General features: G+C 41.7%; 1 protein-coding gene across 1 annotated transcript in view; it reads left to right on the top strand.

Moving 5' to 3' along the window:
• Positions 1–5,697, top strand: part of chico (insulin receptor substrate 1 chico) — a 232,394-nt gene extending 226,697 nt beyond the window's left edge. Inside the window, exon 16 of the mRNA XM_080285595.1 lies at positions 2,967–5,697. Coding sequence (XP_080141721.1) covers positions 2,967–5,697 — 2,731 coding nt within the window. The remainder of the gene's footprint in view (positions 1–2,966) is intronic.
• Positions 5,698–15,465: the final 9,768 nt, after the last annotated feature.

The following is a 15,465-nucleotide window of genomic DNA, read 5'->3' as shown; positions in this document are numbered from 1 at the left end:
GCAGTCATTGTAATATAGAAAACAAGAACTTGTTTGCAAGATACTTTCCATTGACATAATGTAATCAACCATGGTTGTTCATGACTAAGAATTCAGCATGTCAAAATTCAAATGTAGACAACAGGGTAAAAGGTGGAAGTTGTACATCATTTGAAAGTCAGTGCAGTCAAGGTAAGGAAGAAATGAGAAGTGTCTTAAATTAGTGAAAGCTACTCTTTGGTGTAATCAACAATGGAGAAAAGGTAGGATGTTGGCTTTGGCCTTTTGCAACAGACATCTTCATTGTTAATGGTTATGCTGTGGTATTTTAGTGGGCGGTATGGTAATCTTTTATTGATTTATAAGGTACTATTATTTGCTTTTTAAAATTTAATATGGGATTTAATGTAGGCCCTTATAGGTGCACATATTAATTTGAAATACAGTATATATGAAATGATAATTGATATTTTTTCTTGGAGTAATCTGTTCTCTCTTAAAGTGATACTGCTGATTACTTAAAGTTTTGTAATCTAGGTTCATACAGTATTGTTTGCAAAATGGTGACATTCAGGATTGCATGAATCCGTATACATCGCATGATGCAATTGAAGTGCATTCAGGAGTTGCATATATAAACTAACTTGCCTAACAGCTGCATAGAAAGTGGCCATGTGAATATTGCTGGTTACTCAGTGCTGTATTTGGCTAGGTGGCTTGACTGTGATGAATACATATATGCTTGGATATTGTCACACTTTTCAGTGATTACTGCATAATTTTATACATTTAAAAATTGAGCAGTTATATTACTGCAAATACCATACCCATTGCATGGCATAAGGCAGACGTAGGGTAGATGTCTCTAGTACCCACTTAAACACAGGTGTTGTCTTTTTAAGTATATTCTTGCTTTACCAAGCAATTTAATTTGGCTCAAGAATGACCTTTCATACCCTGTGTGGTTTATTAAGACAGTGTCTGACCCCTTCAGATCAAAATGTCTGTCCTAAGCTAGTTAAAATAGGCTTGAGGTAACAAGAATGTTAAGGAAGATGATGGTTAGTCAGGAAAGGCAGCACTAAATCTCACTCTGTCAAAGGCTGTCTGCATGACACTGACTGGTACAAAATATGGTTTAATACAGTTTGATACAAAACATGATTTGATTCAGTTTAATCTGACAGTGATGAGAGCAATTGGAAACCAAGATGTAGAGAAAACTTGTGTATAAACATTAGAAGATTATGATTGAGATAGCACTGCTCATATAAAATTCTGTAATGATAGCAAGAAAACATCGATGAAGAGAGGTGATGTCCTGGCCCCAGCCTGATCAGAACATGAACCCATTGAACTGCAGGCTGAAGTTGTCCTTCTTCTGCAGTCTACCATCCTCTTTTAGGGGGGATAGGGAGGGAATTAAGGGACATGTATAACCAGGCTGCAGAGCTCCCCAGTCATAGCAGTGGAACTGCCTTAGGTGTTAGACAGTGATATACATATTTGCCGAAGTAAGTCACTTAGTGCCTGGATGGTATTATTAGTCATTTAAATTAGAATGGCAAAGGAGTTAACATTTTGATGAATAATTAGTTCCTAACATATCAGTAAATGAGGGAAGGAGCTATAAGACTAAACAAAGTGACTGAATTTTGGTTTAAAGGTGAAGAAATGAAAGTCGTATTTAATAGAAGTGCTCAGTCCTTTCCAATAAATAGCCAAGATGAATTGTTAGAATGTTGTGGGTAATATTCCTTCTTAGGACAAGCAGTTCAGACTCTTTTTGACAAATAATAATATTATTAAGAAAAAATAATGTAGATTGAAGGCTTTTGATCTGCAGTAGTACAATATCATGAGTGGTATGCCTCTGTGAACAAAACATTAGGAGGCTAACAAGGTCCATCCATCATTAGTGTTGAAATGCTCAGGAAAGAGTGAAAAGAGCACTGTTTTATTACCTGAGGGATTAGAAGAGAACTGCATGAAAACGAAGCATATGCCCTGGAAAAAAAAAAAAAAAATAGTACAGCCTTTGCAAGATTTTACATGAGGGTTAGTATATCTTTCCTAACGTAAGTCACAAGAATACTGTACATGATAAAAGAAAGCTAGGTGATACACGTAAGTTGGTGCTGTCATCCCTCCAATAGATATTTGTATGTCTGAGGTATTTGTTCAGTTCACTTGTCAGTTGTCTCTGGGTTATAGTGTTTTTTCATAGATGTACTAGGGTAGGGCTTGCCCTTCACTGAATTGTGTGCAGATAGGCAATTAAAATAGGAGAACAGTAAAATTAAGATGAAGTGAGAAATAGAGGTAAATTGAGAACTAGATGGAGAAATGATTTTCTCACATATGTGAGGTTGGGATGGATTGGGTTGACAAGCATTAAGTCGTAACAAAAAATCTTGAGAGAGGCTTTTGACCAGTAGTGAGCTGTCAGAGGCTGGGGGGGGGAGGGGGGAGCCAAAACAGAAATACTCATGTTAAAGGGTATATACTGTATTGTGAATATCTCGATGGAAGAAGAATATGAGATGATAGCTTCATAGTTTAGACTGATGGGTAGCATTATTTGTCTTAAGTCCTCAGTCTTCTCCCTCCCAGAATAGTTAGAGTAGTACCCTGCATGTTCCTGTACAGAGTGCATGTTTTTTCATGTACTGTATTAAGCTTTTCTATGAGGAAGCCTTTTGATAATTTCAGAAAGTCATAGTTTAAGAAGTAGCCTACAGTTAAAAGTTCTTATGTAAAAGGATAGTAATATGTTTGATAGACTTAAAAAACTACATCAGTCAAGTATTTTTTTCATGTGTTCCCTAAATACTGATAAGGAGAGATAAGTTTCTTACTGTAGTATTTGTTCTATATAAGGATGGTATTTGCAGCTTCAGAGACAAATTTCTTTGTTAAACAAAAGTTGTTTTTGTTTGTTTCCCCATAAAAGAAAAATGCTGATGTTCCATTTTCTGTTCCCCCAGTGCACCAATCTTGGGTTCGTCTCCCATCTCCAACTCATGGTCAGGCACTCCAGGAACCTTCTTCAGGGGCTTCCTTCAGGCTCGCAGTCAGGAACGCAATGACGACCTAATGGAGTTTGATTTCTCCAAGAATAAGAGTTGTGACAGCATATCAGCAGACAAGGAGAAGAAGAGCAGCAGTTTTGAAAGTATTAAGAGAACCTTCAGGCAACGAACAAGCTCAAAGTCATCAGGGAATGGAAAGTCGTTTGTATTCGACTCGATGAAGAGGGATAAAAAGAAGTCAGAGAGTGAATTATCCAACAAGAGTTTAGAGTTATCAGAGATGGGAAGGTATTATGAAGTAGAGATCAACCCTAGTCCCCGACGCAAAACGTCAGAATCATATGAGGGTTACCTACCCATGAAGCCTGCAATTACCACCTCAGACTATTTAGATATGAGTGCACGAGATGCATTCAGTAGGCAGAGTCCCTTTGCAAGTGCATATTTAGACATGAGGGGTGGTGGGGACAGAATAGGGGGATCATCTTGCTCTGTGGGGTCAAATGAGGGGTATGTGGATATGAGCGAGGGTAAGGGTCTTGTTCCTCTACCTATCAACCAACCAGTTGTTGCCTCTTCCTCAACCCCGGGTGGCTCTTTTCCCAATGGTGCTAAAGTCAGAAAGTTTTCACCCACGTTAAATGCGCCGTCTTCCCACGATGATCAATACGTGTCAGTAGATCTCCGTAGCAATATTGATATGTCCTCCCAGCCCCATGAAGGAGACAAGTATAAGAAGAAGGAGAAGAGGAGCATCAGGCGTAAGTCATTAAAGGATGCAGGTCGCCGGAAGAAGTCTGACCCAATCAGCATGATGGGGAGAAGTGAAGGGGAAAGTGTCCATGAAATTAGTAAGAAAGGCACAAGTCCTCTTTCCTCCCTTTCCTTTTCTACATTGCTTGGACGGAAGACCTCGACATCAGGCACTCCTCCTCCTAAAACTCCTCTTTCTCCTACTGGTAGCCCACTCCCCAAGTCAAGCCGGGGTACCCCTAGTCCATTTTCTAGCTTGACGCGAAATAAAAGCAGAGATGACAAGGACTCACGCAAGGATAGTGTAAGTAAGGACAGCGGGATGACCTCCAGCTTAAGCTCAATTGGCACCAGCTGCATTGAGGAGGCTAGTAGGGAGGCTGAAGAAAGTGCCATGAGTGCCATATCAGGTGATGCCTCAGGTGTTAACCAGACTTCTCAAGTTCCTAATGATTTAACAGGCAGCAAACATACCCAAAGTAGCTCAAGTAAGCGAACGTCTGGGATATTTGAGGCACCGCAAACAGGCAGCCACGAGGAGGAGAGTCGAACAGGCATGGAAGCTGGAAGTCAGGTCACCAGTCATCAGCAGGGAGGAAATAGTGATCACGGTGCTTATGTCAACTTGGCTCCTGGTTCCTGTGAGAAAACATCACCAGCAGAAAAGCAACGAAAGCTCTCCAATGCGTCGGCCTCCTTGGATTACATGAACATTTCACCAATTGGTTCTAATAAGGGCCAAGATGGTGAAGGAAATCAGCCAAGAGAATATGTAAACATGTGTCCCGGGGGGCGTCCAGAGTCATCTCATTCATCCTCTTTGTTAACAACCCCCCATTCATCTGGATCAACAAGGTCACCATCGCCTGCAGACTCAGTCAGTAGTAGACAGGGAAGTGATGCAGGAAACAAAGGAAGCAGTCAGCAGGGGAAAGACACAGGTAATCAGCTTTCAGGAAATGGGACACCTAAGCAGCAGAAACGACACAGCAAGAGGTTGAGTAGTCAGTGTGGCTCCGAGAGCATGGATGAGGGGGAGAGTGGATATTTGCTGATGACCCCTGGACAACCTTCCCCCAAACCCCTTTCACCCCAGACTGTTGCTCGTCGCCCGAACATTCCCCAATCTCTACTTCCCACAACTACAGATTCCACCCAGAAAGATCCCACTCCAGCAGACCAGCCCATCACTGATCCTACCTTAACTGCTACCCTAGAAAGACTCAACCTTGGAGGAAGTAATTCTAATGAGCGCTGTCGAAGCCACAGTGGTCCTGGGGCACCTGAAGGAAGTGCTGTGGGAGGTGAAAATCGAGTAAAAAAGCAGTTGTCTGAACCTCGGGGTGGAGCAGGTGCCCATGGTGGCAGTGGGAGAGCAGCATCAGCTTGCTCCTCCCCAGTTTCATATTCACCTCCGACTTCCCCCACTTTAGGTGGGTCAGTGTCCTCCGTCTCATCCTTAAGTGAAGGTGGGCTTTCCTCTGCCTCATCCACTTGCACAGTCGTCAATATGGGAGTTGCACGGCGGGATGGTGGGCAGGGTGGGTCAAGCCGCCCTCAAGAATCTTCAGCAGAGACATCAGCTCATTCCACTGTTGCGTCAGCATCAAATCAGCAGTCAACAAACCCCAGCAGTAGTGGGGCTTCCAGTGGCAGTGGTGATGGTGGGTTAAATTATGTCTCCCTTGATCTGGGACCTGCCAAGACTCCGGGGGTAAGGCCCTCACCTCGTCTTGGTCGTAAAGCCACCAGCTCATCGCAGTCTTCATCACCTGCAGTAACCACTACCACCACCACAACAGCAGCTACAGCTGCTGCACCTCAGGACTCTGCCGAGGAGGAGGACGAAGAACCTCTTAGTTATGCTCAAATTGACTTTACTAAGAGCGAGGGCTTAAGGACAACCTCACTCTCACGTGACCACAGACACTAACACTCAGACTGGCTTTACTCTCAACTGTCTATCCTTCACCCTTAGATCATTTTTATTTTACCCAACTGTTGCGTCCTCTCGCTTCTCATTCCTCCCGAACTCTACTTTCTTACGTTCTTTGCTCTGTTATTCATATATCACACTCAATTGTCATATTTCTTCCTATCTCTCAACTGTTCCTGTCATCCACCTGTCATGCTTATGTTAACTGCTCTTCCTCTGTGTCTCACCACTGATTTTCTTTCATGTTAAGAGTTCCTTGACCATATTTCATTCCTATCTGCATTCCTCTAAGCTGTATGAAAAGCAGCAGCAAGGAGTGCAACAGGGTAAGAGTAAAAAATCCACTGCATGGTAAAGGCCCAGATTTATTCTCCATTTTTTCCTCATATTTACATCCCAATAATCACTGTCCCATTGCCTCATCATCTGTTGTTTGTAAATTGTTGGAAATCATTAGCAAGAGTTAATTAAAACTTAAAGAAAAGATAACATCATCAAAGACTTGTGGGATGGGTTCTGGAAAAATCACTCATGACTATTTAGTTCCTTGGATTATTTCAGCGCTGTGTTGATGCGAACTGTGCAACAGATTCCAGTGATATCACTCAATGTGCAGTATCTTGTTTTTTCAAAAGTTATCTGATGAAGTACCTCACAAAAGACTTTGAGAGGCTAAGCCCATGGATTCATTGATACTGTACGTGTAGGTCACAGTGCTCAAGTGGACTGACACTTGTCCAACGGATAATAAACTGAGATTCATAATTTTTAGAAAAGAGTCCGACTGGGTGAGGGTTAGTGATAGAATGTCCTAAGACTCAGTTTTGGGTCCTGCTTCATTTTGGATATTGTATATATGACAAAATTTGAGATGCTACAAAAATGGTAACAGAGTAGATACACTGCTACAGAGATAGTGAATTCAAAGTTGTTGTTGTTGTTGCTCAACACTGGTCTGTCTGGCTGAGCTGACCCATTGACCTCAGGTAAGCAGCTACTTCAGTGAGGCTGGCTGTCTTACAGGTACAGTACATTACCTACACTGTTGGGATCTGGCACCCCCTAGTGGTAGACAGTGCCTTGCCAGGATCCTTTCCATGGTGTTATGGGGTGGGCTTTAAAGATGTTGATTGGGACTTGATGTGTGGGGGAGCCATAGAGGGGTACCATAATGAACCCCAGTATGTGTGGGAGTGTGGTTACTAGGTGGTTGCTGCTATAGTGTCTCCACTCTCTTTTGCCCTCTCCCCTCCCTTGGGTCCCTGTTGCTGCCTCAACTAATTTTCCAAGGCTCTTGTACTGTTGCCTCTTCCTTTCTTTTCTCCTGTCCTCTCAGTTCTGTCTTTGGCTTTGAATAGAGTGGAATTTTTCACATTCATCAGAATTCTCATCAGTGACCCTTAGTAAGTTGCAACAGGAAGGATTAGGGTGTGCCCATGATCTGGCCAATTGTAGGAGTGATGTTGGTTTGGCCCCACCCCAGTATGGACCTCTGTGGAGGTGGACCTCTGCAGAGGCTGAACTACTGCTGAACTGCAGCTTTCAGATCCGGGGGTGCTATTGATTACTTGTAGGATTCTCAGCCAATAGTCGGTGGCCCAGCATTGTGCTGGGAGACTGCTTTCACACACACTTTTGCTATCCCTTCTTGGGTAGGGTAGGGAATGCATGCTTGGAGCTTGATCTCTACTTGGGTCATTGGCCAGGCCTCTGGACTACGGGTTCCACCCAAACACTTCTTTTCAAGTCATGTTGAACCTTTTTCTTCTCAAAGTTGTGGAAATTGTTTCTGGTTCCCCTTCCCCAGTTCTGCTGATGTTTTGACCCCATTGACAACCCTTGCTTCTCTACCTGATACTCCTCTGGGTCTCTCCACTGTTTTCAGCCTGTTTCATCCTGCTTAACTATGCCATCTCCTGCCTCACAGTCCCTTTCATGTACAACTCTGTCCACCTGTTCATCGTCTATATCTGCCTCCATCCCTGGCTTCTATCTATCTGTTCTGTTTCTTCAGCTTCCTTGTCCCATCCTTATACTACATCCCAACTCACTGATCCTGTCTTAACCACCTCCCTTTTTGGACCCCAGACTTGGTCTCAGTATTTTAACATCAATTCTCAGACAGTTGACCTCTCACTATTAGAGACAGGAAGGCTTAGATATTACGTTCTCTGTACGATCCCATGGCTCTTGTCTCCTCAAAGTACAAAATGCAGTGCAAGCAGAAAAAGTCGCATCTTTAGTTGACCCATCAGGCAATCTGATCTTAGTTTCTCCAGATGCACAGTTAAATTCAGCTACAGGTACTATCCATCTTCCCTCTTTCTTATCTTTTGGCAATCGAAGCTTTACTGACTACACAGAAGATATCATTCTTTCTGAACAAAGCCACTGGATTCTTTCAGTTTACTGTTAGACAATCCTGCCCTGAGGATGCCGCCAACATTGCCAAGATCGTATTTAAATCTCGAGATCTTCCTTCCACCATTATCACTGGAGGCACAGTCCTCTCAGTTAAAGAATACATTTCTCCCTCTTGTCAGTGCACTTGCTGCTGGCATTTTGACCATCCATCAAAATACTGCTGATCACAGGCAGTTTGCCCCAACTGTTCGTGAGCTGGATCACTCTGCATCCACATGTGTATCTACCTTCCAGTCCTGCCCGAACTGTGGGGGACATCATACAGCCTCCAAAGAAAAATGCCCTACTTATATTTTTAAGGCCAAAGTGTCCCATATCCAGTGGAAAACGGGGCTTACTGTCTGAGAAGCCTGTCGACAAGCACGCCATTTGGGACATTCCCTTGACATCTCGTATATAAGCATGGCCCGACCCACACCTATACCACAGGTTTCCAGCTCATCCAGTGTCTCTACTTCTGTACCTCTCTCAGGTTCTTTTGTTACTCCTGCCTGTCTTCCTGATTCTTCTTCCTCTTTTCCCTCTCATGTTAGTTCTGCTTCCTTTACCCCACCTCCTTCCCATACAATATACTCCCATTCTTTTCCTCCCTCACCTTCTCCCCGAGCTGACAAACATAAACATGCCATTGTATCCTCTCCACCTCATATGTCTGGCCTCTCTTCCCCTTCCATTACTGCCCAGCCTATCCAATGTTCCCCCTCCTCCAAACACCAGTGCCATAATGCTATATGACCAGCTTGCACTCAGCCTTTGTTTTCTCCTATGGAAGCAGAATCCCTGCAGTGTATCATCAGTTATCTTCACTTCACCTCTTCCTTGCCTACCCTTGTCACTGCAGAAATAAATTCTCCCTCTTCCCCACTCCTTCATATTCCCATTCCTCCTACCTCTTCTGAACCTTCCTCCCCCATTCTTTCTACCTTTCCTGCACCTTCTCTTCCCCTCTCTTTGTTTTCCATGCTTCTTCTATCCAGCCACCCATCTTGTCTCTGATCATTATGCCCTGTCTATCTTCCCCAATCTCTTCTTTTCTTGATTTTACCTTTGCCTGCTCCATACTCTCTCCCTCATTGCTGTAAACAGTCTCTGTGCTCCTCACACGCTTGATTCTTCATAGGCATGGCACTTCTTCAGTGGAATATTAGAGGCTTCCTTACCCATCATACGGACCTTCGTTTTCTTATTTCCTCCCATAGTCCTCTTCTTATCTCTCTCCAAGAAAGTTTCTTCATACTTCCCCAGTTCCTATTCCTGTCAATACTTTTCTTGGATCCCCTCTTTCTTATGATACTGCTCGCCTTATCCACAATGATGTCCCCTTTGGACTTCTTTCCGTTTCTTCTGTCCCTCATACTTCAGCTCGTGTAGTTGCTCGAGTGGATCACTGTTGGCGCTCTCTGTTTTTCTTCTTTTGTTCCTCTTGATTTTCATAACTTTGTCTCATTCCTACATTCCCATCCTCCTCAGATTCATTTTGTTGGTGACTTCAGTTGTTAGCATTCCCTGCTGGGTGACTGTGATCACCACTAGAGGATGCGTATTACAGTAGAACAGTTTCTTTCTTCTCATGATCTTTTTATCCTTAACACTGGCACCCCTGTTAACTTTGATATCCATACTCATTCTTTCCCATTTGGATCTGTCCCTTTGCTCACCTTCAGTTTCCCTCAATTTTCAGTGGTCGGTATTAGAAGACAATCTTTTTAGTGATCACTTTCCTGTCAAACTTTCTCTTGTCTCTTACTGTCCTTTCCCTTGACCCCTCTATTGGCAGTTCCATGCTGCTGACTGGGAGTTATTTTCTTCCCTTATAGTGCCCCCTCTTCATCTTCCTCTTTTTCGTCTCCACCAGATATGTTGTCCTTCTTCAATGTCCTGGTTTTAAGTGCTGCTTTCACCGCCATTCCTTGCGGTACACGACCATCTACTGCCAAATGTGTTCTACACTGCCTTTTCATCCTCTGATCATCCTTTCTGTTTGAAAAAAGTCAGTTCGCTTCTGCTGGGGTCCTAGCCATATTGGAATTACAGGGATTACCTCTAGGTCCTGTCTCCGCCCCATTCCTGCCTTTGATTGTTTTCCACTTCTAACCCATCTCTGCCGTGGTTGCTGGCAGTCCTCATGGAACCAACCAACAGGTTCACAACAAACTTCATAATGTTAAACCCTCTGTTCATCCCTGGCACACATCAACCTAGCCCAATCATTGATGTGAGACTATCCTTGTTTGTCTTCACTTGGGCCATACCTAACTCATGGTCAGTTGATGAGCCATGACCCTCAGCTCATCTGCTCACACTTGTAACTGCCCTATAACTGTCCATTATCTTTTTCTTGGCTGCCCACCTACACTCCAACAATATCTCGAAGCGTTCCCCTTCCTTTCCTCATTGCATCAGCCCCCACTACTTACTGATTTCCCAGGTGACTCTCCCACTGTTTCTATTTCCAGAATTATCACTTTTCTAACTGCTCTTCATATCATACGTGTAATATAATTATTTACCCTGCTCCCTTCTGCCTAAGTGCCATACAGCCATATTATGGCTTGGTGCTAGTTCTTCATTATTCCTTTCTTCCCTGGTGAGGTGCAGGTAAATATGGTTAGAACTGGCTCCCAGGTGGATGCCACAAATGCACTACCCAGGGTACAGTGCACCACTGTGTATATGTTCATCATCTGAGTGATCTTGATTTTGTGTGTGTGTGTGTGTGTGTGCTGAAATATGGGAAAACAGATATTTCATATTGGACGATATAAACCTAGTAATCGTCAGTGAAAATGAAAATGTTAACAATACTCAGAGTAATTTTCCACTTAAGATTATTGAGCAGCATCATAGTATTATAACTGTAACTGCAAATCATTTAAACCTAAGTTGACATTTCATAGGGATGGTGAAGATACATGACTAATTAATTTGGTTCATAGGTAGCATACAGTACAGTATTTGAATTCATAGAAGAAAATATCAACCTCATCTACAAATCCTTAATGCATCCGAATATGGGTTTATTGTGTTATGTTCTGGTCATAATATTCACTAAAGATATGGAGAAACTAGAGAGAATTCAGCAGGAGATAACAGAATTGTTATCTAGATTGAGGATAAACCATACAGTGAATGTTGAAAAGAACTAAATTTCTTAGCATCTCAGAGTAAAGTGTGCAGGGTATTAAATCCAGATATATAAAATTTTCAAGAGAAATGATAATTATGGCACTTAATAAAATGTCATCAGGCTGGTTAAGTGAAATGAAAAGTAATGACAGTAAAATTGTTGTCAAATGTTTAAGCTTGAATGAAGTACTCATCCTGGCTGTTCTGCCTTCCTTTGACCAAGGTAGCAGTATTTAAAGAATTTGGCTTGTGTTCTTAACACCACTTCCTATCAGTGTATTTTTGCATACAGTGCAGTAATATTCTTTTGTATGTTATTTATGCATTCTGTATTAGTAATACAGAGGGAAAAATGAGAAAAGTAAGTTTGATATGTAGAACAGATCTTTAAGGAAGAGGTACTGTTCAAGAAAGCCTCCTTAACTGATGAGCATACACCCCTTGTCTTTACATTAATACTTGTTTTGCTAGGAAGCAGTGTAGTTCTCTCAAACATTTCATATGTAATAGGTAATGCAAAATTGCATTACATGATTAACATTACAGGAAAAAATAACTGGGTACCAGTCAGTCAAACACACACCCATACAGGAAAAAATTATTTGGGACTGGGAAGTCAAAAACCCTCATATTCCCATCTACAGATTTCTGTTATTTGCTTAAATCATCCCACAAACATACAAAATGTGATTCTGACTTATAACAGGAAGAACAGTATAATGCTTTAAAATTTAAAATGTCAAGCTAGCGTTACATTTGTTTCCAAGGCAGAGGGATGAAAAGCATTCGTCACTCACCTTCTCCTTCAGTTGCCATTCCTGTAGTTGCCTCTCCTCATATACCTGCCTCATTTCCTTCAAAGGTGAAGTGATCAGGAATGCTGTTCAAATGGCTGAATTTAGACATGGTTGCAAGGAGAATGCACACATTACCATTAGGATGCCTGTCTCACCATGCATGCATACATGTATGAAGAGCCAAGTGATACATGTGACTAGGCAAATGTTTTAGAAAACGTAGTGGTCAAAGATAGTGGTTGACACCAGAACACCAGGTTACGAATGTGGGAATCTAGTGCATATGTGCAATATGAGACTGTTGTGTGCTACATCAGTTGTCCCTGTTGTGAGTTTTCAGTTCATGAAAAAACATGAGACATGCAGATTGATGGTCACTACGTCAATCATCCCTGTTGTGTTCCCAGTTTGCAAAACTAAAAAGTGTGAGACATGCAAAAATCGGCCACAGAGGTACTAGACAACACAGTTCACTGATTAACCACAGTAGCCTGAAGGTGCCTTTTATATATTCTTGCTGTCTCAAGATTACTTCTTTCAACTTGGGATAGATATTTTGAACCAGAGGGGTTACATATTGTCATTACTGATATCAACCCTTTCAGTATAAGAAGTCTGTTAAAGAAAAAAAAATCTAGGTAGCAACAATAAACAGACATTATGGCAGTGAAGGGGTTAAATATGTTTCGGCTGTTGTCTGTCCATTGTCTTACTTGAATGAGGCTGTTAACCCTTTCAGTCTGCTGATGTACTGTATATTGTTTTATTCTTGCTATATCCACTTACTCTTATTCAGCTTAGAGAGGCTCTTCACTCTTGATAGGTAAGATAAATGTTTCATTAATCCTTCAGTACTGTAGGTCTCTCGTAAGCTGAATAAAATAATCTGAAAGTAGCAAAGATACAAATATGAAATACTGTACATCATCTGGCTGAATGGGTTAAAGAACACTCGTCCACTGTAACGTACAGTGTATCATTCCCCAGCAAACTGAGAGGGCAAAATGAAGAAGAAATGTGGGCCTCTACACTGCAATTTTGCTTTTTCCCATTTCTCACCATTTCAGGCCATAAGCTCCATTGCATTTTCATATTTTATCTTTCCATATATTGCTTTCCTTCCTGTCTGTCTCCTTTCTTTATTTACTTCATGTCCTTCTTGTCTCTTCTTTCCCTCTCCTTCTTAAATCAAAACTGTATAAATGATTTATAAATTTAAGTGATTAAGTTAAAAGTAAAAACCTGTGAATAGTTGTGGTTTTTATTTTACTTTTCAGTAATAATGATATGATGATGAGCAAGGATGGTAGTTTAGAAGATAAATGAAAAATGGTACAGCAGAGGAGCTGGGTTGTAGGTAGATTTAGGGCAGTGATAAGGAATATGGAAGTGAGCATGAAATTAATATTATTGCATGACAGTACTGTATTGTGATCCCCACTCGGTGTATGGAAGTGGAGATTGGATTTTGTTAGAAGGACACCAGAATGAGAGGAGTGGAAATGAGATACCTGAGAGGAGCATGTAGAAAGGCAGACAAATGAGGAGTGTTGTGCTGTTGATGTAGACAGGACAGAAAGTGTTGGAAGTACCCTGAGATGGTTAGGCCATGTGGAGGGAATGGAGAGTGGGAGATTAACTAAAGAGTACATTTGAGTGAGATGGAGGGTTGGGATGGGGAGGTATGTATAGTATGACAGTGAGTGATGAAATGAAGGTGACTTCATGGCCATATCTAGGATGAAGGTATCTGGCTCTTGATAGATTTGTAGATTCTGTAATTACTGTCTTAATGAGTGAGGATAATGTATATGTGTCGGATGTGATTGACTAAAACATAACTGGTGGTGCAACTGCCAGGTCATATGCTACCAGTGTTAGATGTGAAAATGTTCAAAAATTAAGCAATCGGAAGTTGATATTTGTCTACATTTGGTAAATGAAAATTTTACAGTAGTAAAGTCGTTCATTTTCCGTAGCAAACAAACAAGAAATATTATGCACAAGACTTTGTGTGTTAGAAGGACTAACATATACAGTATATGGTATATATTAGGAAGAACCTGTCACTGTAACAGTAACAGTCCATACAAAGTACAATGGAGGACCAGACCTACATGGAGGGAAAGTGGTGGCCAGAATATAACCTTTTCTATACTATCAAAGTATGAATGAAGAATATCTAGCGGGAAACATAGGCCTACATATGAAAATCAAAGTGATGTATTGTGTGTGTGTGCTTACAGCCAACTCGGGTAATTCTTAATACCTACTGTGACCTAGGAATTCCTCGAATTATAACTCATGGGGAAAATTACTTAGGAGTCCAACCTCCTGGTCAAGTTGCCCCCTACCAGTAGCCTACCATACTGAAACCCAACTAATCACCAGTGAAGACTAACACCCGTCAAAACAGTATGTAATACTGTACATGTATTTAATGGGAATGAACGAGATTTTAAGGTTTTTAACGTGACTCCGACTGACGACAGTGCTTTATTGGATGGAGAAGGCGGGGAGGGGGTCCAAGGCTTCAGCGCCATAGAGTAGGAAGAGTTTGGCAACTCTGTTTCAGATCTCATCTCGCGACGTCACCTGTGATTGGCCGAGAACCGATCTTGTCACATATAGGTGCCATATTGCATCCTTACTTCACCACTTCACTTCCCTGACTGCTGTAAGAAAGCACAGACATCAAGGGGGAAGCTACACTTTCTGTGGCCTTATCACCTGCTATATACCTCTATTTGACCACGAAATGGTATAATGTGCAGCCTGGGGATGTTCCAACCGCACAGGTATGGGTAAGTCTCAAAAATACTGTTTATCAGAAATTATCATTCTCGGATGGAGGAGCATCTCTAGAAATGGCCCTGTCCGTCTGTCTCACTAATGACTTTTGGAAATGACATGCCCTGTTTTGGAGCCATGAAGCTCCCACTTCATGCCTTTTGATTTCAGTGACTAGCAAAGCCCCATATTAGGGTCCTGAAACTCCGTATCCATCTAGTACTTTTGTAATTTCCCGCTTTAATATCCCCTCCAGTTTCATTATGAAGTGTTTGATAGCTATATAAAAATATGAAACGATATATTCAGAACGCATTAAGCTCAAGATATTTCATGAATATTGCCCCTAGATAATGTCAAAAGGTCATATCAAGTGTTCTGTCCTGAGTGGCTAAGTAAGTTTAAAATTGTCATTGAGGTCAACTCCAACAGTTCTTCATATTTGCGCAGATACAGAGCTACATTTGTTTAGCATCTGTTTACTCAGCATTTGTTAAGTTTTAGTTTGGTAAGGCATAGTGGTAATTTAAAAGTTGCGGGACCAACTTCACATTCACTTCCGACTGTCGTGAAGGGATAGGCGATTAAAAACGATATATAAATTATAAACTGTTTTGATATGCACTTT

The sequence above is a fragment of the Coenobita brevimanus genome, chromosome 107 (assembly GCF_032717465.1).
Source record: "Coenobita brevimanus isolate Jiangsu-jjx chromosome 107, ASM3271746v2, whole genome shotgun sequence".
In the NCBI taxonomy this organism is placed as follows: domain Eukaryota; kingdom Metazoa; phylum Arthropoda; class Malacostraca; order Decapoda; family Coenobitidae; genus Coenobita; species Coenobita brevimanus.
Note: the sequence above shows the minus strand (reverse complement) of the source record. Positions and strands in the feature narration are given on the sequence as shown.